We start from the raw sequence: 25689 nt of genomic DNA on the forward strand, positions 1-25689 counted from the left end.
CTCTAACTGGGACATTCAAGGGATTAGTTGGCTAAGCATGGGCGCCCAAGTGTGAATGGGATGAGCTCATATAAAAGCCAACTAAACCTAAAATTCACTCATTCTCTCATTTGTGCAATAGAAGAGAGCTCTTGCTCCATCTCCATCTCCATCTTCTTCTTCTTCACCTCCTTGTGTGTGTGTGTGTGTGTGTGTGTGTGTGTGTGAGAGAGAGAGAGAGAGAGAGAGAGAGAGAGAGAGAGAGAGTGCGATCGAGCATTGCGGCGGCACAACGGCGGTGAAGCGGTTGAGCGCGACGTAGCGGCGTCTCCTTCTTCTTCGCGGCGAGGAATCCTCCACGGCAGGAGCATAGAGGGGTGAGTGACACACCATTGCCCTCTTTTGAGCTTACTAGTTAAGTTAGTTGTGTGCTTGGAGCCGTCTATGGCTCGCACACAGTGTTAGGCAAGGCCCTTGCTTCGACAGTGCGGCAAGGAGCGCACACTAGGTCTTTTTCCACCAGCGTCTTTCTTTGTTTCAGTTCCTCCTTACTCAGATTAGTAAGGGAGCTTTGACCTCTATCATCGGCGCCCGGTTTCGCAAAGTCACCTGTCGGATCGATAGTCTTTAGAGCGTTGGGCTGCTCGATCGCCGACCTCTGTTTGTCTGCCCCACTGCTTCGGTGTAGGGCGGCTTAGAGGAGCTCGCCATGGCGCGGTGAAAGGCCTCACCGACACCAAGTCACAAAAGGGATATTTACCAGCTAGTGGAGAATAATTGCTTTCAAAAAAGCGAGTATTATCTCCGTTATAGCAACACCTTGGTGTAATGAAGACTAACTCTAGATAGCAAAAACGATTATTAACATATAATAATCGCGATTCCGGCAAGACAATAATTGCTTAATATAAGGCTTCGCAAGAGAAAGCAGAGTAGGCGACGCATCGAGGAGAGAAGAAGCCAGGAACAACCACTAGGATCAATCGCGTCGAAGATGCTAGCAAGCCATGCAAATTACCATCACAAGTGGGGCGGAGGAAGGATGGTGCAGGCGAGCCAGTGAACGGTCGCTCACAGGGGCCCAAGGGACTTTCTCTCTTTATTTTCTTTTGATGTTAAATCGTTTTTTGGTTTTCTATAATATAAAGAAATAAAGGAAAACTTTGCAAAAGCTCTCAAGATACCCATCACATTTCGATAATTCCCAAAATACCCTTTTTGCATAGTATATTCTTTTGGACAATGTAGGTCTATCCTTTTTGACAAACTCACAACTGCGATTGGTAGTGTTGTATCTGATATAAGAATGTACATTAAGCCTCTGACTAAACATAGTGAGTGCGTGTGTTCGAGAAAAATCAATTTCACAAACATACAAAAATCCCTTTGGGGTAAATTCAAAGAGAATATTTTGCAAAATAAACGACATTTTTTGCAAATCAACTCTATTTTCTTGAATTTTTCAAGTGGACCGGCTAATTTGGTTTTTCAAACAGCTCAAGGCTAAGTTAAGGCACACTTTCCCAAACACTGCTGTAGATCTATGTCTCTTAAAGCGTACTATACAAAATTTTGTGAGCTCACAAATAAACACATTTTTATATACAAATCATGGACCATTTCATTTCACAGATAGACATATACTATCTATAATGGGAGGAGGGATTCCGGCCCCATCTCCCTACCATGCGTCAGCAACACGTTCAATCGGCGGATGTGGCCTACAACACAACGATGAGAGAGAGAGAGAGAGAGAGAGCCTACACGAAAATCGAGAGAGGGGCCCGCCGGCCACATTAGTCTACAAATGATGGACCATTTCAGTGGTGTATTTTGCATGCTCATAGAATAGAGGAATGTGAAAGAGCTACCGTAGTGGTTAAGTTGATGAGGGCTGGCTAATTATTACCTCAACAAAGCGCTTGGGATCCTTGTGACACGTTAATAGTATGTGGTAGGTGTTCCATCCACTTGCACTATCTTTTTCTTGTTCAAAGCGTTGCCCCCCTTTAAATTGTAGCAAAAGGGGGCATGGTAGATCATTTGGTGACTATCAAATGTGTATTGAAAGGAATTGATAACGGCTTTCAAAGGTTTTTGTGGCATACCCACACCCTTTCATTTTGCACGCAAATGCAAGGCTCGTATCTAAGGTTGGTGACCCATCCAATTATATTATTTGGTATTTGTTAGTTCAATTTTTTTGGAATATATGGCCGCTTGGTAAACTAGCATGTCAAGCAACCCTTTTATGCACAAGCAATGCCCCATTTTCCATTGATAGAAGGGACTCTAGCTCTAGACGACTTCTTAGATCCAAAGGCCTCATTTTGGGGTGTGTTTGATTTAGTTCAAATGCTTTAGAGCAAGAGTGTGAGTGCGTTCCGCCGAAAGGGCAATCCTCTGAGGCATTTTCGCTCTAGAACTTCTAGCATATTGCCACTATATTTACATAGCCACTATCGGCTTGCTATACACATTGCACAGTGTCAAACCTTCTTCAAGTGTAGAAGGCAAGCTTGGCCTTGAGTTGGTTGCACTGTTTTGCAACTTACAACATATAGTACGCTCGCAAAGCTGAGGGGAAATCTTTGTAATGCGGTTTCCAAGTGACCAAGAGCGTAGACATCCTCGCCAACTTGGAGTGTAGTAAGTACTCATGCTTTTTGTTGGAAATGATTATGTGAGCTTTAAATGTAATTTAGTTGCTTCATGTTGACAATTTAATTAGATCTCATTAACCTTTTCATTAAAGTTTGATTAGGTCTTTCAGAAGACTATTTTCTAGAACCCCATGATTTTTTTCTCAAAGGCTGATGGGTCATCTTGTTTTGTTGTTTACCTTCCCCTTTCTGCCTAGTGTGAACATAAGAGGTTTGCAGAAAATTTGTGCCATTGCTAAGTGCTGTTTTGAGAATGGAGTAATCTTTTTGCAACTCACAGATAGTGGTATGCTATCATAGCTCAAGTTTTTGCCACAGTGCCATGTATAACTTGCTTACATATAACCACTGGCTAATGCTTATGATTTTCAAGATTCACCATTGCTACCACCCACCCTCTCTGACGTTGACTATCTTCGATACCATCACCCTTGATGCCCTGGCTTTCGCCTTGATACACACCTCTTACGCCTTCTCACTACATTGTACCATGCCATCAAGGGAAGCCATCAACCCCTCTCACTACCACTATTATATGCAAGCTGTTCCATTTAGCTTGAGAACACAAACACAAGAAGATTTAGAAATTCTCTCATGTAGGAAAACGAAGTCTTTTTCAGTTTCTTTCATACAATGCATAACATCATGAGCTTCTGCTCGGGAGGCACCGCATACCTAGCTACGTACGATTGGGGTCAGGGGACCCCCGGCCTCCCCATCGGGCCGGCGGTCCCTTGCCCCCAATCATACCTAGCTAGGTATGCATTGCCTCTCTCACAAAAGCTCATGATGTTGAGGTAGGTTACGATGTGAGAATTTTATCAAAACTTCTTGTGAAAGGAGATGGAATATCTATAAGCAAATGCAGTTTGGGAAAACTGCAATAATTGCAACAAGTTGAGTTTTTGCAATTGATATCAGCTTGTCACTTGAGTCACCTACATGAAAGGAAGGAGAGAGAGAGAGAGAGAGAGAGAGAGAGAGAGAGAGAGAGAGAGAGGAGGAGGAGGAGGAGGAGGAGGAGGAGGAGGAGAACAAGAGAGTTTAAACATCGTAGGAAACTATCCCAAGAGACCTTAAAGATCTAGCCGACGAAAAGTTGAAGTCAAGACTTGTTATTCAAGGGGGAAATGGCATAACCAATCTACCACACTCGGGTGATAGAAAGGTTTTACCATTTTCCTCTTTTTATTAGCACACACACACACACACACACACACACACACACACACACACACACACACACCTGCACACCATTTTCCTCTTTTTATTAGCACGCGCACGCGCACGTGCGCGCGCGCACACACACACACACACACACACACACACACACACACACACACACACGAGCAGAAGAGAGTTTTAACGTCGTAGGAAGCTATCCCAAGAGAGAGAAGTAAGAGAAGAGACGTTTCTAACATTGTAAGAACAATCCAAAGAGATCTCAAAGATCTATCCAACTGTCCTTGGAGGTAAGAATTCAGGTAGTCCTGCACTCCTCATCAGCACTCAGATCTCAAAGATTTGAGTAAGAACATTGTAAGAACAATCCAAAGAGATCTCAATCCAAAGAACATTTTTCTAACATTGTAAGAACAAGCCAAAGAGATCTCAAAGATCTATCCAACTGTCTTGCACTCCTCGTCAGCACTCAGATCGTCAGATACTTCTTCTTTCATAATGTATGGCAGACAAGGAACCGCCGTGTGTTTCGAGGAGGTTGTGAGGTGGCAAGCTTCACTAAAATTATACAAGAAAGCAAAGTGCTAATATGGACACTCGCGCGCAAGCAACACTCGGAGGATTGGTCTAGGACTACTTGTGCCTTGTTGTTAGCAGATGGAATGCCTAGGATGGGGGCAAATCATGGCCATCGGTAAAAATAAAAGATCTCAGAATGACAAGATTATGGACCTTGTGTATCAAGGATGAGGGGGCGGGTTGGTAGGGGTGGCTGCTCTGATAGCCGATGTAAGTATGGTCCCTAGATGATGTCATGGCTTAACAAGAGCATGACAAGACCTTGTAATTTTTTGGGTTGTTCAATATAATTCACTCACAATTGTGAGTTTTGCTATTAAAAAAAGAAAAAGACACAAGCACACACATCCATGAGTGTGTGTGTGTGTGTGTGTGAGAGAGAGAGAGAGAGAGAGAGAGAGAGAGAGATGCACATGATGCATGCACCTACTAAAGCAAATGAGGGTCACTTAAGAGCAAAGTCCCCTTGTATCAAGTATTTTAGTGATGTTATGCGAGAAAAACGGTAAGTGTGTGGTCTCACTAGTAGTGTGGAAGAAAAGGTCTACTCCCAAAAGCCTCATGCATGTTCAGCTACAAACCGGGATTGAATTTTAATTGAATAATCCACTTGAAAGGTCTTAATACGAGAAAAGAAGGGGATATTTCTATGCTCACTATCTATACTATAATAATAGGGGGAGGGATCCCCCCCCCTCCCCTCGACGCATGACAAGTGCTCCTTCCTTCGGCCAGTGCACCTTGTAACTCCGGTGGCACAACAGGCGACTAAGAGAGAAGAAGGCGGCACTGTTGTACTAGTACTCCTAAAGTTGGGTGACCATTAATTGAGTTGCATGTTCTTAAATCTCTCTAATATCACTACGATTCTAGATACTCCTAAAGTTGTGGGAATGTTGGGTGACTTAATCTCACTAATATCACTCATGCATAGGGGGGCCCGACTCCAAGTAATAAGTTAGTACTTTTAGGATTTTCCAGCTTCGATTTAGGCCCCTCTCACACTAGGGCAAGCGGCCATTCCACTTTTTGGAAGATGGCCAGCCAAACGCTGTCACATTAAGCTATATACTAAACAATGCTAACTTCCCCCAGCGAATCCGCTATAGCCAAATGGTAAGGCATCCGTCTTTTAAGCTGACTGGGCAAGTCTCAAAGCCTGTGAGCGTCATTCACGCCTACGCTTTGCAATTGGCCGCTTCATTAGAAAGTTGACCAGCCTCTCTTGCCCGCCTGTCTGACAAAGGCTCGCGGCCAAGTTTTGCCTTTTTCATGGTGAATGGAACGACGCCGTCTCAACATGGCCTTGCACACCTCGTCTCAGTGTGAGACGGGCCTTATTGACTCAACTTTTCCTAGCCTTTTTCATCTTTCATCGCATGGCAGGTTCTTGGTTTTATTCAATTCGACCAGAGATTCCTCTAGAATCTCTTTCCTACCACTTAGCCATGCGGCCCATAACCTTGGCGGCCCATACCCTTGCAAAGAGAACTCGGGTCTCGATCTCTCACGGGTTGGGTAATGACCTATGTCATGCTCCCCTAACCACTCGATCGATGCATGTATCTGCTTCGAAATGTAAGCCATGCAATAGAAAAATATAACCCTCAACCGGACGAACACCATGCGCACAGTGCAACAGAGCAGAGGGATTGGCGGACGAGCACCATGCTCGAGGGCGACAGGTAGAGCAGTAACAGAGGCACATAGCTCGTTGCCTCCCGCACCTGCTCACCCTCTTTTGCTCTCTACCTACGTCGCAATTGAGATCCCTTGTTCAAGGGGAATCGTAAGTATTGGACATCGAAGCAAAGACACACCATTTGCTGCTCAATGAAATAATGTTGCCGCTGCGTTGCCCGACATCGGATCTCGATTGATTCGATTTTTTTTTGCATTTTTCCCAACCGGGTACCCCCTACTTGATTTGCAGAAAACAAAATAAAATGCTATACACATTCATATATACGAGGCGCGCGCGCGCACACACACACACACACACACACAGAGAGAGAGAGAGAGAGAGAGAGAGAGAGAGAGAGAGAGAGAGAGAGAGAGAGAGAGAGAGAGAGAGAGAGAGAGAGAGAGAAGTAAAGCTGATGTCTATAAAAGGCCAATGGGCCAATGTTGATTTGGTATGGCGGTCATCATCATTTTATTGGGCCAATGGGCCAACTAATTACATCTATGTTTCATGTCATCTCATCAACTATGAGTAAAAAGTTAAAAAAAAAGCGAAAACAATGTCTACTAAGAATGAGAATCACTCTCAAGCCTAAGTCTAGGTGGAATCTCGGGGGAACTGTTGAGGAAGTGCAAAAGAGTAGCTGGGGTATTGGAGTGGGGCGAAGAAACCAGGTACTTCAAGAACTCCATCTTGATTTTGTCCCCTTGGCTCGCTAAAGCTATAGAAACACCACAAAGCCCCTTTTGGATAGAAACTGCCAGGAAAGTGAATAATAAGGGTTTGAATCGGCTTGTTCACTTCTGGGACAGTAATAGTAAGAGCTGGAAAACCATTGACATGTTGGCAACCCAACATCAACTTAATGGCTATGAGATATTGTTACTGAAAAGATTTGGACAAGATTGCAATGCCAATCTGTGGATCTGGGTTTGAGTGGAAGGCTTGGAGATGGCCCGCAAGTAGTCTTATCTGGAAATCCCATTCCAAAGGCATATATCATGCATTAATGTACGAGAATAAGTGGTCTAGTCCCCTCAATAAAATTTGGAAGAGTCATTGGTCAGAAGATCGGTGGGAACAAGTCATGGAGAATATCTGGAAGCCAAAGTGGCCACAGTTTATGAAGATATTTTTGTGGAAGGTGATATGGGGTGATCTACTGAAGGGCGTAAAAATCTAGGAGAGAGGAATTGGGTCATCGTTGCTTGAGGTGCAGGATAACTAGTGAAGATCTGACCCACCTTTTCATGGAATGTCAGGCGATTAGAGGCCTCTCAAGGAAAATATGCAAGTGGATCCAAAGGACGTGGCAAATCAGGTTCTACAAGACTGATCTGTTCCTGGGTGGCAAGAAGATGGGTATCCCTGCTATTCTTATTTGCACTCAAACTATCAGGTACTTCTTCTTTCACCATATATGGCAAGCGAGGAACCGCCGTGTGTGTGAGGGAGACCTTGATGTGGCAAGCTTCTCAGATATTATACAAGAAAGTAGAGTGATGATCTATACGCTCAGAAGTAAGCAAGATTTGGGAGAGTGGTCTAGGGCTACGCATGACATGTTGTCAACCTAGGAGAAGTAAAAGCCTAGAACTACAGTTCACCGATGATGAATAGCCTTGGTGAGAGGCGGTAGACATCTATGTTGTAATCTTCTACACCTCAAGGCTCAACCTGAGCTTGAGGCCGTCTTGTAAAATGTGCTCAATGCAATACACTCACAAATTGTGAGTTTTGCGAAATAAAAAATTTTTAAAAAAATGAGAATCACTATCGAACTAGTCTAAGATATGGTAGATAGAAAACCCAATCCTCTATACCATGATGATGCCTTTTACACTAAGGTTGTTTAAAGAGACCACGAACTTTGTATACATAATCTCCACCCAAACTTTTCTAATATAGACTGGCCATGCCCCTAATCTTAGGACACCCTTGCATTGCATCCACCAAGAATAGGATCTTTCTAGCTCCTATTCCTATAGGCTCCTAGACCTTTGCCATAGTCTCCTAGCACTTAAGACCTTTGTCCTGAGATCACTCCCCCTTTAAAAATAGTTTTCTTCCTTGAAAACACCAATGATAAAGATGCCAGTAGGTGAACCAAAAGCTCTTATTAACGGGAATTTTAGTGTGATTATCCCTCTCAAATTTAGAGTTAGCTTGCCCATATGTGTGTGAAAAGGTTCCAAAGTCGGGTCCACAAAAAATGTTTCCCGAGCCCTGATGTATATGCCTCACTCACCATCATGCAAGACCAGGTTGGGCACTTAAGCAATTGTCTATGATGAGTGATCAAGGGTCAATCTGTTGAGGCTAGTAGCACATCAATATAGAGCATCGACATCTTGGCCCGTTTGTGAGGCACATATGTGTGGGGATCCACTATAATAGTCTGTGTATGTGTGTGTGTGTGTGTGTGTGTGTGTGTGTGTGTGAGAGAGAGAGAGAGAGAGAGAGAGAGAGAGAGAGAGAGAGAGAGAGAGATGAATTGTTGGGATCTAGCAGTCCGCGTGAAGGGCCGTTGTATGGGCATGTAGAGCAGATCTTGGAGCCAATGGCCATTATAGTTGGACTGGCACTGCTCCTCGTTACACATGGCATTCTGTAGGCGATGCCATATCTGAGGTGAATGCCAGCACATGGCCAAGTCTGCTAGGCAATTGGGCAACCAAGGGCTGCCCAAATATGTTGGGTAGGTGTTCAACCAATCACTACACCTACTTCACCCTTGCTCCAATGAGAGTTTTCCATTGTTGTAGCACCCCACCTTGGCTAAACTGAGCAGCCAAATTAGTGCTCACTATGCACACGTTGATGCCATGTCTTGAACAAGCAAAATTTTTAGATATGGCGATGTGTAATGAGTTAATTCCAACCCTAATGAAAAATGACATCAGAAGCTCATGTCATGCAGGCACACATGCACATTTTGAACCTATACAGTACTCCACAAATCTTATAAAAGCAATGGCCAGAGGAAAGGTGGGAGCATGTAATGGAGAACATATGGAAGCCAAAGGTTCCACAATACATGAAGGTTTTCTTATGGAAGGTTATTTGGGGTGCTCTACCGACGGGGGTGAAGATTCAGGAGAGAGGGATTGGATCAGATCGATGCTTGGGGTGTAGGTTGACTAGTGAAGATCTGGCCCACCTTTTCATGGACTGCCTAGCTATAAAAGGCCTCGCAGGGAAAGTATGCAAGTGGGTCCAGAGAACATGGAAAATTAGTTTTTTCAAGACTGAAGGTAAAAACTCAGGTAGTCCTGCACTCCTCGTCAGCACTCAGATTGTCAGATACTTCTTCTTTCATAATGTATGGCAAACAAGGAACCGCCGTGTGTTTGAAGGAGGATTTGAGGTGGCAAGCTTCGCAGAAATTATACAGGAAAGCAAAGTGCTAATATGGGCACTCGGGCGCAAGCATCACTCGTAGGATTGGTCAAGGACTACTTGTGCCTGGTTGTAAGCAGACGGAATACCGGGGGCAAACCTTGGCCATCGATAGGAGTGGCTACCCTTATAGCCGTTGTAATTATGATTCTTGGATGGTGTCATGGCTTAACATGCGCATGACAAAACCTTGTAATTTTTTCGGTTGCACAATATAATTCACTCACAATTCTGAGTTTTGCAAAAAAAAAAAAAGATTGAACTAAGACTTATCCTATGTTGTGCATGGGACTCTCTTGTAATTTTTGGAGTTTTAAGTAATTTTCAACTCACCAAATAAGTTTGTCAAAGTGTCTCGTTAAGGGGAATCAACAAAGATGCCTTGGCTTGGGGCTAGGAGGAAAAGGTAAGGGCCAAAAAAGAAAAAAGAACTTCTTGCTTTCCACGTGTAGAGAGAGAGAGAGAGAGAGATCTTTTTGTGCATTTGTCTAAGCCGGTTTTATTTGCATGTCATTATCTGCACATCCTTAAAGAAGAGAGAGATTTTTGTGTGGATTGTCACTCGTGATGGAGACCAAGCCCACTCTATATCTCTCTCTTTGTGTCTCAGTGCTTTGTAGGGGAGGCAAGGAGTGCAGGCGAGCAGTAAGTGGAAGTTGCCCCAATTCCTCTGAGACAATGGGTGAGGGACTGGGACTGCTCGATTGCGCCTTATTGTGGCCGGTAGGAACCGTTTGATGTTCCACAGAAGGAGGACAGCATGCTCTCTCTCTTTCTCTCTCTCTCTCTCTCTCTCTCACACACACACACACACACACACACACACAAGTAGTGTGGGAGACTCTGTGATGTGTTTTTCAAGCCGGTATGGCTGGGGGATTGAGGCAGGAACCTTTGGAGGTAGTGGGGCCACAACATGCAGCAAGATGGTCGAGGTTGGAGAGGTCGCAAGCATGAGACATCGTAGGCCAAGCCGTGCAGGGGAGATGGTGGCATAGAGGCAAGAAGCTGTGAGGGAGGTGGAGCCACAACATGGAGGAAGATTGTGCAGGCAAGGGAGGTCATGGCAGGCCCGAGCGCCATGGGAGAGAGACATGTGAACGGGCCCTGCATGAGGGCATGTCGCCCGTGCAGAGAAAGCGAGTGCAGGCGATTGCGTTCAAGCAGGAGGTGAGCAGAGCTAGAGAAGGTCCTCTGTGTGTGTGTGTGTGTGTGTTGGGGGGGGGGGGGGGGGGGGGGGGGGGGGGGGGCTGCCCTCACTCGCGATGGAGCTGTTCTCCATGGCTGTGCATGCAGGGCTTGGCAAAGGACGGAGCCTGCAGAGGGTGGTGATGGCGAAGCATGCGGGGGAATAGAGAGGAGAGATGGAAGAGAGAGGAGAGTGAGGGGCTATTTTACGTCTTTTTGTTTTGTGGGGGATCTTGCGAGATTTCGGTTAATCAGAGCGTGTAGACCCAAAAAAAATTTAGGTGAGTACTGCAAAAAAAAAGATTGAACTAAGACTTATCCTATGTTTGGGTTTACTTTTTGGCAGAGTTAGTACCTAGAAAGAATAGAGAGGGCTTGTAGATCCACCTGGCGCTCATGCGCACTAGATTGATGGGTCCCTACTTTATGTCACGTAAAGTAACCCCATAGGAAAGGTTGGTGATTGCTTTGAGTTTACCCAACCCAAACCTCCCCCTTCTAAAACACCAAACCAAACAAACCACCCCCCCCCCCCCCCCAAAACACACACACACACACACACACAAAAGACTCGCAATTTTGCACACCTCTTCCTCTTTCATTTGGGTTCTCAATATTGCTCGACACATACTTAAAGGTTGTGTCTGCATAGGTGAAGGTTTCCTCTTCTCTTTTTTCCATTAGTACCGCGGGGGGGGGGGGGGGGGGGGGAGGGGGTGGTTAAGTAGGGAAAACTTGTTCATATCCATGTATTTACAACTATACATTGTTGTGCATCACAGCCCCAAGGGACCTATCTGTGGGAACAACTTCCCCAATGAGGAAGTGGGTGGGACCCATCGTGTTGTATAGATATAGTGAGATTGTAGCTGTCATGGATGGAAAAGAATGTATGAGTTTTATAGATTCTATGTAGATTGATAACAAATTTATGAGGTTTGATACAAAAGAATGTATGAGTTTTATAGATTCTATGTAGATTGATAACAAATTTATGGGGTTGGATACATTTACTTGGTGATAAAGAGCTTGCGCTTACCTTTAGTTGCAATTATGTCTCCCCAATCTCATTCAAATATATATATATCTCAAAACATATTAAGTGTATAAGTGAAGGGTGAGTTTAGGAAATGAAAAGATAAGATGAAAGTGGAAAGTTAACACACGTATAAAGGTGGAAAGTCAAAAGACACATGAAGATAGAAAGTCAAAAGACCTTTTGTGTCCATATAAATAGGTGTTTCTCTTCTTTTTAATTTTTTCTTTAGCGTTTTTTTCTCTTCAAAGTGTCCCCCCTCCCTCTCCCTCTCTCTCTCTCTCTCTCTCTCTCTCTCTCTCTCTCTCTCTCTGTGTGTGTGTGTGTGTGTGTGTGGCATCCATCTTTTATAGCTAACATTGTTGCAAATCTACGTGCTCTGTCATTGCCTATGATGACTACGGGCTATAGACTAGCGCATCAGTTTTGTTCTTGTTGAGAGAATCATTGAATTAGGAATACCTTTTAATTTTTTTGAAACCATTAATTATGCCCTTAGGTTTCTATGCTCTCTTATTCTATTGCTACTCAAACACACTCTCTCTCTCTCTCTCTCTCTCTCTCACACACACACACACACACACACACACACACACACAAATCTTATTCTAGTCTCTAAATGACATGCATAAATATGCAGCAAGAATAAACAAATACACACACATTACATAGACACTCCATATTATTTATATGTTTTTGTGTCTCATTTTATTTGTGTGTATTTATGACGTATGGATGCTTCTCTTTGCTCAAATTCAATAAGCTTTGCCCCAATCTAATATAATTGGTATTGTTTTTACGCAGCAACCAAGGCAAAAATGAAGGAGGCAAGGGCTCAAAGGAAGCTAGTTATAGCCATAAAAGCCAAACAGGCTTGATAGTATTTAGAAGAAATAGTATCCAAAGTGAGTATAAGATGTTGAAGGTGCAAGAGAAGGAAGCTCACTCCAATGTGGTTATAGGTACAAAACCATTCACCTTATTGGTTCTAGCCCTTCTCTTTCTAGCTGCCTTTCTTACAATCACTTTTCCTATCACTACTTCCTTTGATTCAGCAGAAGAGCTTCTCATAACCGCTAAAAGACAATGGGAGTCCAGGTAGCATTCACAACTATTTCTAGAAAAGCATAATATTGGTAAGATGATTTAGTCAAGATTATTAAAAAGGAAAACTAGTAAGCTGGGTCCCCCATTGGTTTAATAAGTTCAGTGGTATTAAAGCTTTATAATTGTTAAAAGTTTTTAAATTTGATCACTTATGAGTAGAAGAATGTCAGAAAGGCATTGGAATTGGTTCAAATTTTTTCAGTAGCATGTGGTTCCCAATGTAGTATTTGAGAAGTCGAGAATGATCTCCCTCTTTGAGATAAAAATTTTGACTATGTTGGATGGACCGGAGAGATTGTTAAGAGGGGCAACATTTTTAGACACTTGAGAGTACCTATGGGGGAGGGGACGAGCTTCAAAGAATCTTTCGATTGGTTTCAGGATAGGCTTAAACAAAAGATGAAAAGATGGGAATTTATCATGCTTCCATTTCATTGTCCAGCAAGACTCGCCAACACCTTCCTAATACCGTACAATACCTTTGCCTCTCCATTCCTCAAGTTATCTCAAAGGAACTGGAAGGCGTTCCTCAAGCCCATCAAGGAGTTCCTATGGAGAAAAAAAGTAATTGAAAGAGGGGCGTGGCAATGGGTTAAGTGGGAGGCCATAGCCAAGCTGAAGAATCAGAGAGGTTTGGGTATCCTTGACCCTTCCATTCATAGTGAGGCCCTATGTGCAAATTTGGACTTTGGTCAAATTTGATGAGAGCAGGGCCTATACGGCTAGGGAAACGGTGATAAATTCAAATTTTAAATCTAGTGGGGGCAAGTGGTTAAATCTTAAAATGAAAAATAGACTTTTGCCACTCAAAGGAGTGCAATTAGAGCTAGGGGGTTTCACTGGTAAGCTCAATGGAAAATGTTGCAAAGCCGTCTCCACACTCATCTGGGATAAACAGACCATATGCTAGAAAAACACTGCTCTACATCGGTCTCCTTGGGGCCCCATTTTACAAGGTTTTGTTTTTGATCGCCTCTGAATCGAGATTGCAAGATGATTCAACAACAAAGATTTTGGCACCCTAGCCTTTTTGTGGAACCATCATGAAGGAGGATGATAGTCTTTAGAATGATTGAAAGAGGTCAATAGCCTATCCCTACAAGAAAAGGTCCTTGTTGGTAGACTCGTAGATCTCCTTTCCCACACCTTCCTCCCACCTTGCTCCACGGTAGTGGGGTGGAAGGTGTGGAGAAAAGTCATTTCTTTCTCCCTCGACAAAGAGTGTTTATGAGAAGTTGGATTTCTCTGAGTAGGGTTGAGCATCTCAGCAAAACTTGGTCCAAAAAGTGGAACAATCAATAGCCTTTTTTCATAGTCAAACTATGCTGCACCATCAAGTGGCCATAATCCTTCCAAAAAAGTTGTTGTTGCACCCTTTTTGGCAACTTCCCTGCAAACAGTATTCAAGATCCCCCTCCTAGCTTGGGCCGTCTGGACCGGCTTGGAAATCACACTAAAGACCACATTCTAGCACATAAAACCCACATCTGGGGCACAGAAGTCCACTAACCTGCTTGGCTCTTTGCAGCACACCTTTGGCCTAAAAAACTACTTCAAGCATACACCTCTTCTATCCTTGGGCTGCCTAGGGCCGTGGCACCTGCCCTAGCCTTCTGCGCTGCACTCACATGCTTCCTATGCCTAGCATAGACCATCTCCTAGCTCGAACCAAATTAACTTCTTCATTATTCCATAAATATCCTTTGTCTCACCCATCTTAAAAAAGCCCAAGTGCAATTGGAAAGAATCTCTGAAATCCATCAAATGGTTTGTATGGAAAAATAACACAAAAGACACAACTCCATGGCAATGGACAAAATGGGAATGGGTGGCAAGACCAAAGGACCCATTTGGCATTGGGATCATGGACCTAGCATTGCACGTAGAATCCATGTGTGCAAAACTTGTAGTCTCCTTAACAAATCAAGGCATGATTGGGAAGTCATGGCTTGTGGTATGATTGTTGAGATATGATTGACAAGGTATAGATTTTCCTGCAAGGAGGCCCATGGAAGGAGGCTAAAGTGCATGATAAAATTCATATTGTCCAAATGTTTGCAACCATATCAGGCTCTAAGATCAACATAAAAGAATCAAGATTGGTTTTGCTCACTAGAAAAGACTCGTTTAACCGCATTGAAAGGTCGAGAGACATTATTTCAAAGGCAAAGTGTTTAGACCTTGGTGCACCACGGGGGGTGGACATCTTAGACAAGCAAAGATATGATTGGGCCCTGAACAAAATTAGAAGCAAGATGAGAAGGTGGGAGTACACATTTCTCCCCTTCCATAGTAGGGTGGCTGCTCTTAGCATTTGGGAGTTGGATTCTATAAAGAGTAGACAATCGTCCCGCAAATAATTTCACCAACAATTGTTTGCCCGTGGTAGTGAAAGTCCTTTAAACTCGCATTTTGCAACACTATTCTCGAGCGTATGCACCAGTGAATGTGAACCAATTGCAAAAGTAGCGGGGAAAGTAGGTAGCCTTGCTTGATTGATATTTTCAATTCAAACATTCCTACTACCCTATTGTTGAAGAAGAGATCAGAATGGCTACCATGCTTGGGGTGTGCACAATCGTGCACATTCTAGGCCCAATGGTTTATGCTTTCATGACAGCTTCAATTTACAAGCACACAATTTTGTCATACGCTTTATGGAGGTCAAGCTGAAGGAGGATGCATCCTTGATCAATGAAATTTGTATACTCGATGCCAATCATTGTTGTCAGAATGTTGTCATAAATTGATCTTCCTTTGATGAATCAATGTTGATGAGGTATGATTAATTTGTCGAGGATTGAATCTTAGTGATATAACTATGTGTGACAGTCATTGTTATCAAAATGTTATCATAAATTGACCTTCCTTTGATGAATCAATGATGATGGGGGGTGATTACTTTGTCTAGGATTGAAGCAAGACTTAGTGATGTAACATAGGTGAGAATCTTGTAAGCAACTATCAATGCCAGCAAATTTAATTTTTGTATAGCTAAATGATTTTCTCGCTCTAGAATTGTCCATTCTAAAAGAGTGGAAGGATCAAGATTATAGAGATGGCTATAAGGTGCACCTTAGGAACTTAGGGTGCCAATAGGGCGACACAACATTCAAACTTGCCAATGCAATTGCAAAAGGTGTCGCTCAGGACCTTAGGGTGCCAAAAGGATGTCTACCTTTGGAAGTGCCAATGGAGAATCAGAAGTTCTTTTATGGGATCAATATGAATAACAAAATAGGCCTTGAATGCCTTTAAAAGAGTGCAGGAATGCCAGCTATTAGGGAGATGTGGGCTAGCGTGAACATAGCCTAAGAACCCATAATTATCCATGCACATACATCTTTTAAGGAGTGGTTGATACTCCTCAAAAGAAAAGTAGTGGGTAAAAAACTAAAGGAAAGGTACGGAAGTGGTTGAACTGCTAAAAGCAGATCTATTGACACTATTTTTGAATTATCTCAAGATAGAGATCCGATCTCTAAAAACCGCTCACAATTGGACTAGAAATAGAAACATCTTTTGCATCAAAATAGAGGAGCACAAGAGGATGACAAACATGAAATATTGTTCCACATGAGGCTAATTGCAGTCTACAAAGCAAGACTTCTCCCTCTCAAAAGGCCTACTCTTCTCTTCTCTCTCTCTCTCTCTCTCTCTCTCTCTCTCTCTCCCCTTCCTTTCCCCACAAAGATCATTGTAGCTACTATGCTCCACTATGGCCTCTTCAAGCTCTACACAACTATGGTACCATGCATAGGGCTTTGTATTAAAAATCTTCTAAAGAGAAGCGTACCATGTTTTCTAAGAGTTTTGTGTGTTTTAGTGATGCTTATATAGAGGAAATTTGGAGATGTCTAAGAAGGAAGAAGATGACATTTCTTCAAATAAAGGTCTCCATGAGTCTATGTTTTTAATGATATAAGGAAAAACTTTTTGGCTTGATTAGAGAATTCCATTATGCTAGCATGATGAAAATGCAACCTTATTGACACGATGATGTATTATGATTGTATTTAGTTTCATTATAATCTTTTATAATACAAAAAGCCCAAAAGGGGGGGAGGGGGGTTGGCCATTCTGACCCTCAATATTGTGTCATTTCTCGTTCCTTCTCTCTTTAATTTTCTACTTATCATCATGTGATTATGTCACGAATCTCTTATTTTGATTATTTTTTAGTGATGGTGGTAGCCGATGACTAAAATTTCATTACAATCATCATTTAGATGCCACAATCAATGTTCCAGTAGAGAGCAACATATCAACTTGGGAATAGGCTTGATCAACCCTTTTATCATCTTTGAAAATTCTACTATCAGTCCATTCCACACAAGGGACTTTTCCTTCTTCATTGTCTTTAAGGTAGTATAACATTCTTTCCATGAAATGGGCCTTTCCAAGGCTTCTACTTATGGAAAAATCTTTCTCTTTTTAGTGCTAAGCAGGAGTGAAGTTGCATCCTTGACCTCTTGCGAGCATAATTTTAGTCGACCAATAATTTGGCTAAGGTGGTCTGGCCATAGCATTGTGGTCTTTGACTATATTCTCCATCTTGTTCGTGACCTTTGCTATAAGGTCCCTTCTTCTTTTGACCTTTAAATCTCGAAAAGAATAATCTTGGTTAGCATTCTCCACCTTGATGACAAGCGCTCTGGCCAACATGTTGGTGTTTTTAATCTCTTCAACTTGCAAATCAACAAGTATAGCCTTAGCTTCATGCCATGTCGTGTGCTCCTCTTCTGAAGTGTTGTCTTCTTGCATTTGCTGGGAGCTCTTCCACTTCTTGTTTAATCTTCTTATTCTTGAAATATCAATCTTTATTCACGCTACACCCTATTCTTTTATAGCCTTTAGGATGCTATTCACTAGTTTGGGCCAGGCTTGAGGGTTTCTTGCTTACACATCTTTCTTTAGCATGTTCAATGTCCGATTAGCAAGCGGACTGGAGAGTGGATCCTTGAAGAGATGCTCCCCCAACACAAGTTTTTTCTTCTTGCCTTTTGGATAGCAATCTTCCTCCTTAGCCCGTATAGTTTTTAACTTTTGGGGAAAATGGTTTGATATACTTTGGGTGGTATCTACACTCAGCTCTGTTGATGGTGGAAGCCAATCTTCTTGGTGCAAAAAGTAGCACATTTCTTGATGGGAGGACGTGTTGACATACTAGAGGCTAGTGTAAGTTAAGCCAGGCTACTAGGGTAAGCCTTTAGCTTACACTCAATATATTACCAATCCCTAAAGCCGAGAATACTACCATGCACCCCTATGTACATGGATACAACCTCCTACATAGGAATCCTAACACATGATTCTCATGCCATGCACAAATGCTACACTTTATAGCCACATGCTACATGTTGTAGCCCACATGCTACTTTCACCTTTCCATTTGTGGTGTATATCCATCTTACCATTATTTCCACCTTCCATCATTGAGCCTATATAAGGCCACTATGCTAAACTTGTACTCTCTCCTTCATTTTAATCAATCAAACAAGTTCATTTTATTGTATTGAGTACACTAGCTTTAATCTACTCACTCCTTATTGTTGATGAATGTTTCATTGGTCTATCCACCATAGGAATTACATTTGATACCAAAACTAACACATAATTAGTATCTCCTAATTACATTGGTTAGATCCCTATTCTAAACTTAATTAGTATCTCTTAATTACATTGGTTAGATCCCTATGCTAGACTTAATGTGCTCTCTCTCTCTCTCTCTCTCTCTCTCTCTCTCTCTCCACTAAATTGATTCAAAACTCTTTAGATGTTGGTGAATTAAGCTCAAGCCTAATTATTTCCCTCATTGTATTTGGGTACATTTACATGGCCACTTCCCTAACCAAGTGATTATAGCCAATTGGGATCGCACTCTAGGTTTATTTTTTTAATTTTTTTTCTCTCTTTTTCTTGATTGTGTGTGCTTTGTTTCTTGCTCTTCTTGTCTTTTTCGAGCCAATTTATCTTGTTGGAGAGCACGAATTGAACATTGGAATGTCTGCGAGTACATGGAGGCTTCCACAAGCTTTCAATTGCACTAATGTGTGCCACTCTTGGCTCAAGCATGAAGAGGTAGTATCTTGATTAAAGCCCATAATTTTTTGTGCATTCTTGACTTGATTTGATTTACCCCATCTTATTGCATCAAGGTAGCTCTATGTTTAAACCTTTCATTTGAGCCTTCTATCACCTAATTTAGAGGATAATTTCCACCATAATCATGTGTGTGTGGACAACAAGGGGTGGAAGCCACCTCTTAAACAAGAGAGAAGGAACCATTTTGGAGGCACACGACATAAAAAACCCAAGCTATCCACGTCTCCCCATAGATTGCCCAAATTGCATGTGCCTGCCCACAAATTGCTGCCCTAGACACAATGTCCACCAACAAGATTAACAAGTTCAATGGCATCGGATTTCACACCTCGCAGACAAATGTTAAGGGGGTTCTCATGAAAAAGAACCTATGTAGTATTGTAAGACCACCATCCAGCTGTGGGCAAGCCTCAACACAAACCTTAAATTCTTAACAGCAGGCCAAAGATGATCAAGCGCTTGGAATCATCATCATGTCACTCGAGGTAAGCACTTCAAGATGAGCCTTAAAATTCAGATTTATGGTCTCACTATGCAAGATCAAGACGATGTTGCTAGCCTTGTCAATAGACTTAAAAGTATCTCCCCAACTTGATAATGCTAAGGTACAAGTTTTAGATGATGATAAAATAGCCATCCTTCTTAATGCCCTAGCAAGGAGTTTTGATAACATTGTAACTGTGCTCAAGGAGAAAGATCCCATGTTTGCACTAGAAGATGCAACATTGTCTACTATGAGGATGTACTGTAATGGGTTTCGACACAACTCCAAACCCAAAGTTTGGTGGTAAGATGTATTGACTTGCATTAGATTCATTTTATGAGCCATACGTAGTGACCCTATGTAACCCATATTGGACTCCTTGATTATAATCTCGCATTTCATGTAAGCTTCACCCTTTTGGGGACATCTATTGGGTGTAGTTCTTTCGCTTACTCTCTATATATGACCAATCTTTACAGCCAAGCATTCTAGCATGCACCCTATGTACATGGATACAACCTCATACATAGGAATCTCTAACACATGCTTTTCATGCCATGCACACATGCTACACTTTATAACCACATGCTACATGTTGTAGTCCACATGCTGATTACCCCTTTCCATTTGTGGCTCATATCCCTCTTGCTTTAATTTCCACCTTTCATCATTGAGTCTATATAAGGCCACTATGCTACTTACCCCTTTCCATTTGTGGGTCAATCATATCCCTCTTGCCTTAATTTCCACCTTCCATCATTGAGTCTATATAAACATTATGCTAAACTTGTACTTTCTCCTTCATTCTAATCAATCAAGAAAATTCATTTCGTTGTATTATATTTAATTTACTCACTCCTTATTATGATGCTCTCACAATGATGAATGCCTCATTGGTCTATCCAACATAGGCATTACACATATGAGCTACTCCATGGACCAATAGTCCATAAGCTGGTAAGTGTCCAATTATCATAGAGGGCTTTCCATTTTGTTTGTTCCAAACCTACCAATAGGCTAGATGATCCCGTCTTGTCCTTTCTAGACTCTACCATATTCAAATCTCAATGATGCACCAATCTCCTTCCAAAAGCATAGCCATGAGATCCACCCATAGTTTGGCTCTTCCCTTGGCATCACAAAGGGCTATATATGTTAATAATGGCGAGATATTGATTTGGCCAATTTATCCTCATGCCTATGGCTCCTTGAGGCATTATTCAACACCACTTATGGTTCTAGATCCCTATTTACAATGGTTAGCACCCCACTAAAACCAAGTGGTCCCTCCTCGTAGGACATTGGTTTTTTTCCCTGCTGCTTGTTGATTCCTAAAGTAAGTAACTATGTATACACAACGGTAGATCATGCAACAATTGAATCTAAAAGAAAGCTTGAATTTTGATTCGCTAATTTTTATTTTGAAGGCTCATAGTACAAAGAAAAAAGAAGGTATTTTCAAGTTTATTAAGCTTTAAGTACATGTTCCCTTCATCCTCCTAAATTCACGTTTAGAGTGTGAGACCAATTTTCAACAATGTGTGCTTGATGCCACAAAAAATCACAAGTACAAAGGGGGACTTGGCTCTAAACTATTCCATAAATCTCTCGGTTCCAATGTAATTGTTATTGTGTTGTAGAGATTTTACATTACCTTTATGTCTGCAATGCAGTACACCATTGAACCTTGGCATATCCATACATAACATTCTTATGATCTAGAGAATAGAAAGAAGTAGCATCGCCTCTAAGCACAAGAAGTTTTGGACAAATTCTCACAATAATTCACACATTGTGACTTACCTCAACATCATGAGCTTCTGTGAGGGAGGCACTGCATACCTGGCTAGGTACGATTGGGGGCAGGGGACCGCCGGCCCGGTGGAGGGGCCGGGGGTCCCCTGCCCCCAATCGTACCTAGCTAGGTATGCGGTGCCTCCCGAGCAGAAGCTCATGATGTTATGCATTGTATGAAAAATATTGGAAAAGACTCCATTTTCCCACATGAGAAAATTTCTAAATCTTCTTGTGTGCAGTGTGGGGCCCATGTTGTGGGCAAGGATACTAAATTCCTTAGTTAGCTCTAACAAGCTCGAGTCACGAGTACAACTCGGGTCAGCCTACCTTGATCATGTTCTTTGCCCCACATGCATGATCCTTCCTTTTTTGATTGTGCTATGAAAGAATCATGGGTGGACTGTGATAGAGATTTTTTGCCAGTCACTATGGACAAGTATGCGATTTTTATAGTCAACATAGGGGAACGAAGTAGGGGGAACTTACACATATCCATGCATTTACAATTGTACATTGCTAAACATCACATCCAAAATGGGCCATAGTGTGGGAACAAGTTCCTCAAGGGAAAAGCGGGTGGCACCCATGGAACATAGCCAGTGAGCCTCAAACCCTCTTATACCTTGGGGTTACATCACGAAGGCTCAACCAACTGGGCCATCTAAATATTTAGCATAAAAATAGGGATCAAAGATGGAAATTCAAAAGCTTGTATACATGATTTTGATAGGTAATTTCTCCCTCACACTTAAGATTGGAATGCTCTGACCCTCAAGGCTCGGTCTCAAATCAGTCTAGCACTAGGACTTAAGGATGGTTCGGAGGAGGTATTGCACGAAGTAATGAATTTAATAAAAGTTGAACGAGAGTATGGAGATTTTCTATGCTCCTTGTAGAGTTATGGCACGAGCCTATGCTTTCTATTTTTTTGGTCTATTCCGATATAAAATAGCTCATTTTAGTGAGCATTGCTTTAATAATAATAATAATAATAACTGTGCAACACTCCTTATAAGTTCTAGGTCTTCTTTTCTCTCCCTAAATAGACCTTATGATAGCCCACCATTGCCTTATTTATTCTTGCAAATACATGTCTCAGTAATTATCACCCAAACAAACCATATCAATATTTAAAAGATAAGTTAAACCTCTTATCTATGTGAGAATAAAGTCCATCATATCACATGGATATTTTTTCCATACTCACAATTGTGAATGGAAGAGTTGTATTATCATAAAAAAGAATGTACATTAAACCTCAAACTATTCCTTGAGGAGCCTTTGCTTAGCCACTACTGCTGAAAGAGTTGTATAATCATAAAAAAGAATGTACATTGAACCTCAAGCTATTCTTTGAGGAGCCTTTGCTTAACCTGTTCAAGCTAGATGGGTGGCCAAATATCACAAGCTCGGGCCGTCGCGCAACACAAAGAGAATCCACCAGACAAAACAAAGGCCTTGGGAATCTATTTGACGTGCTTTGGGATGAACTATCTTATCCATGTGACAATAAAGTCCATCCTAAGAAAGAAGGTGCTATAATCTATTCTTTTCTTCTTGGTAGAACCCTAGTGTCAATTGCTCAAAACATATTTTGGTGGTAGGAAGCAACTATGAACGTGTATCATTGTTTCCTTGATTATCAGATGCTATGTGTGACCTCCTTTAAGAATCAAGAAGAGCAGTTGATTACCTACATAGTAGAGGAGAAACACAAGAAGATTTAGAAATTTTCTCATGTAGGAAAATGGAGTCTTTTTCAGTGTTTTTCATACAATGCATAACATCATGAGCTTCTGCTCGAGAGGCACCACATACCTAGCTAGGTATGCGGTGCCTCTCTCATAGAAGCTCATGATGTTAAGGTAAGTCACAATGTGAGAGTTATAGTGAGAATCTATCCAAAACTTCTTGTGAAAGAGGCAAAACAAAACAACATGACCCAAATAGATGCATAGTAGGGCTTGAGAAAAGATAAGGTTTTTGTATGCTTGTTCAATTTCTCTTTCAAATTTGGATGAAATCTCTCTCGAACTTAAACGAGGTATGAACTATAAATTTGTGATTTTTATAGTCTAAGAGATTCATCCTCAAATGTGGCTATTGCCTTCTTAAAATCAGAATAAGCCCTGATGCAATATAGTCCTTGAAGATCTCACCAAAATTCCAAAACTTGCTAGTATATCCATTCTCTCATGGAAAAACTTATTGCAAATTGAAGATTCTTACACAGATGCAATTTATCTCTTCACTGTAATTGATACTCTACATGCCCTGCAATACAATATCTTTATGCCATGTCCCATTGGGCAGTTCTCTTTGTGGAGACCCAAAGTACTATTTACATTGGGAAACAAATCTCTAATTCATGGGGGTTCCATGTGTAATTACAGGCCAAGACAAGCGAAGCATATAATGCACAGGCGGGAAGGCGGTCAAGGGCAGGAGACAATAATAAAAATGATGATGGAAAAGCAGGAAAAGTCATCATCCATAAGACCAGAGATTTTATATTGGAAAAAGCTGACAACTATTTTAGAATCACTCACTAATAGTGCAACCAATGTCCCTCTTAAGCTTGGACTTATCAATTATAACAAAAAAATAACCCATGACCTAGAGAATGAGTTATGGGGTTTGCTAACAAGTGTGGATGTAGTGCCTCATTTTGTACCATTGCAACAAGTTGACCAAACATGGACATGGAAGGACTTCTATCCGGAGTGGATCGATGAAGAGGAAGTTTTCGAGATGCCCAAATGCCCTTTGCTTCCATTTCCAGATCTAGACAAGAACACAACATTGGATGTGGTCTTTGCAGAGGTTCCTTGTGACACATCATCCGATTGGAGACGAGATGTGCTCCGGCTTTACATACAACTCAGTGCCGCACATGTTGCCGCAAATAGCCATAGCTCCTATGTTGTCTTATCGAGCGTGTGCTCACCTTTTCCCAACTTGTTTACATGCAAGGAGCTTGTTCTCAAAAGGGGCCATCTTTGGTTGTACAAATTGGACCTTCCAAAGCTTGAGAAAAAACTTGCTCTTCCTGTGGGATCTTGTGAGCTTGCAGTTCCTCTGAAACAAGGATCATGTAAGATCTCTCTCTCTCTCTCTCTCTCTCTCTCTCTCTCTCCCTGATAAATCTATTGAAAACTGAAGTGCAGGAAATGGTCAAGCAAGAAGTCCAAGAAAGGGGGACAAGGAGAGAGGCATATGCAACAATATTGCATTCGGCAGAGGCATACATGTGTGGCGCGATTGCGCTCGCACACAGCATACGACGGACAGGATCGAAGAGGGACATGGTGATCTTAGTCGACCACACAACGCAGGCACACCACAGGCAAGGCCTTGAGGAGGCTGGCTGGCAGGTGCTGCCCATCGACCGTATCCGCAACCCACATGCGCTGCCGGACTCATACAACGAGTGGAACTACTCGAAGCTCCGCCTCTGGCAGCTCACATCCTACCACAAGATCATCTTCCTCGATTCCGATGTGCTTGTGCTCCGAAACATTGACTTTCTCTTTCAGAGTGAGGAAGTGTCGGCGGCCCCGAACAGTCGAACCATCTTCAACTCCGGCCTCATGGTGGTTGAGCCCCACAACTGCACCTTCCATCTCCTCATGTCCCTTGTCGACTCTGTGGTTTCGTACAACGGTGGTGACCAAGGCTTCCTGAATGAGATCTTCACATGGTGGCACAGGCTACCCACCCACATGAACTTCCTCAAGCACTTCTTCTCCAACTCCCAAGATGAGGTTGAGGAGAAAACCAAACTCTTTGGCATGGAGCCCCCTCTGCTCTATGTGCTCCACTTCCTTGGCTACAAACCTTGGCTTTGTTTCCGAGACTACGACTGTAGTTGGCATTTCCCGGAGCTCCGAAAGTTTGCTAGCGATGTCGCACATGCCACATGGTGGAACAATTATGATTCAATGTCTCCTCAGCTCCAACAGTATTGTAGCTTGACTAGAAATCAAACAGACATTTTGTCATATGACATAGCCGCATCCAAGCTTTCACCCAACCCCGACCCTCATCTTCATTGGCAAAGAAGCATCTCCGACCCTCGCTTTCTATACCCTGCACTCTCGCCCAGCTAGGCTAGGCTTTCCCTGTTCTTGTGATTAGCCTCTAGATTTTGGCTCACATGACGCCTTGTATCTGTTCTTTGTAGGAACAATATTTTTATTCATTGTCCCACCCAATAATAATATTTCTTTGAGCTCCCAAGAGACCTAAAAAGCACAACATAACATCATGCATCTATATCTATACTATTATAATGAGGGAAGGGATTCTGGTCCCCCTCCCCCGGACACGTGTCAACTCCTCCTTGAAGCAGCAGTGTGGCCTGCAGCCTCCGACAAACACAGGGAACTGAGCGCACGCGAGAGAGAGAGAGAGAGAGAGAGAGAGGTGGCCGAAGTTCGGCTAGCCACATTCTAGTCACATTAGTATCTAATTATAAGAACACTAA

The 25689-nt window shown here is 42.4% G+C and overlaps 1 protein-coding gene across 9 annotated transcripts; it reads left to right on the plus strand.

Annotated features, from left to right (window-relative positions):
* Nucleotides 1-2235: 2235 nt before the first annotated feature.
* Nucleotides 2236-25444, plus strand: LOC147463477 (putative UDP-glucuronate:xylan alpha-glucuronosyltransferase 3). 9 transcript variants are annotated; one of them, XM_086489118.1, is made up of 5 exons: nt 2236-2628; nt 12515-12672; nt 12766-12808; nt 23597-24297; nt 24366-25444. In XM_086489118.1, exons 1-5 carry the CDS (start codon nt 2576-2578, stop codon nt 25310-25312), a joined length of 1902 nt encoding a protein of 633 aa, XP_086345244.1. In that variant the 5' UTR covers nt 2236-2575; the 3' UTR covers nt 25313-25444. The 9 variants fall into 9 exon arrangements, with proteins under 9 accessions (XP_086345244.1, XP_086345218.1, XP_086345210.1 ...); XM_086489101.1 differs by lacking the exon at nt 2236-2628 and adding an exon at nt 10242-10656; XM_086489110.1 differs by lacking the exon at nt 2236-2628 and adding an exon at nt 10242-10656 and having other exon boundaries at nt 12769-12808.
* The last annotated feature ends 245 nt before the right edge of the window (nt 25445-25689 follow it).

The sequence above is a fragment of the Adiantum capillus-veneris genome, chromosome 2 (assembly GCF_014529385.1).
Source record: "Adiantum capillus-veneris isolate H3 chromosome 2, ASM1452938v2, whole genome shotgun sequence".
Taxonomy (NCBI): domain Eukaryota; kingdom Viridiplantae; phylum Streptophyta; class Polypodiopsida; order Polypodiales; family Pteridaceae; genus Adiantum; species Adiantum capillus-veneris.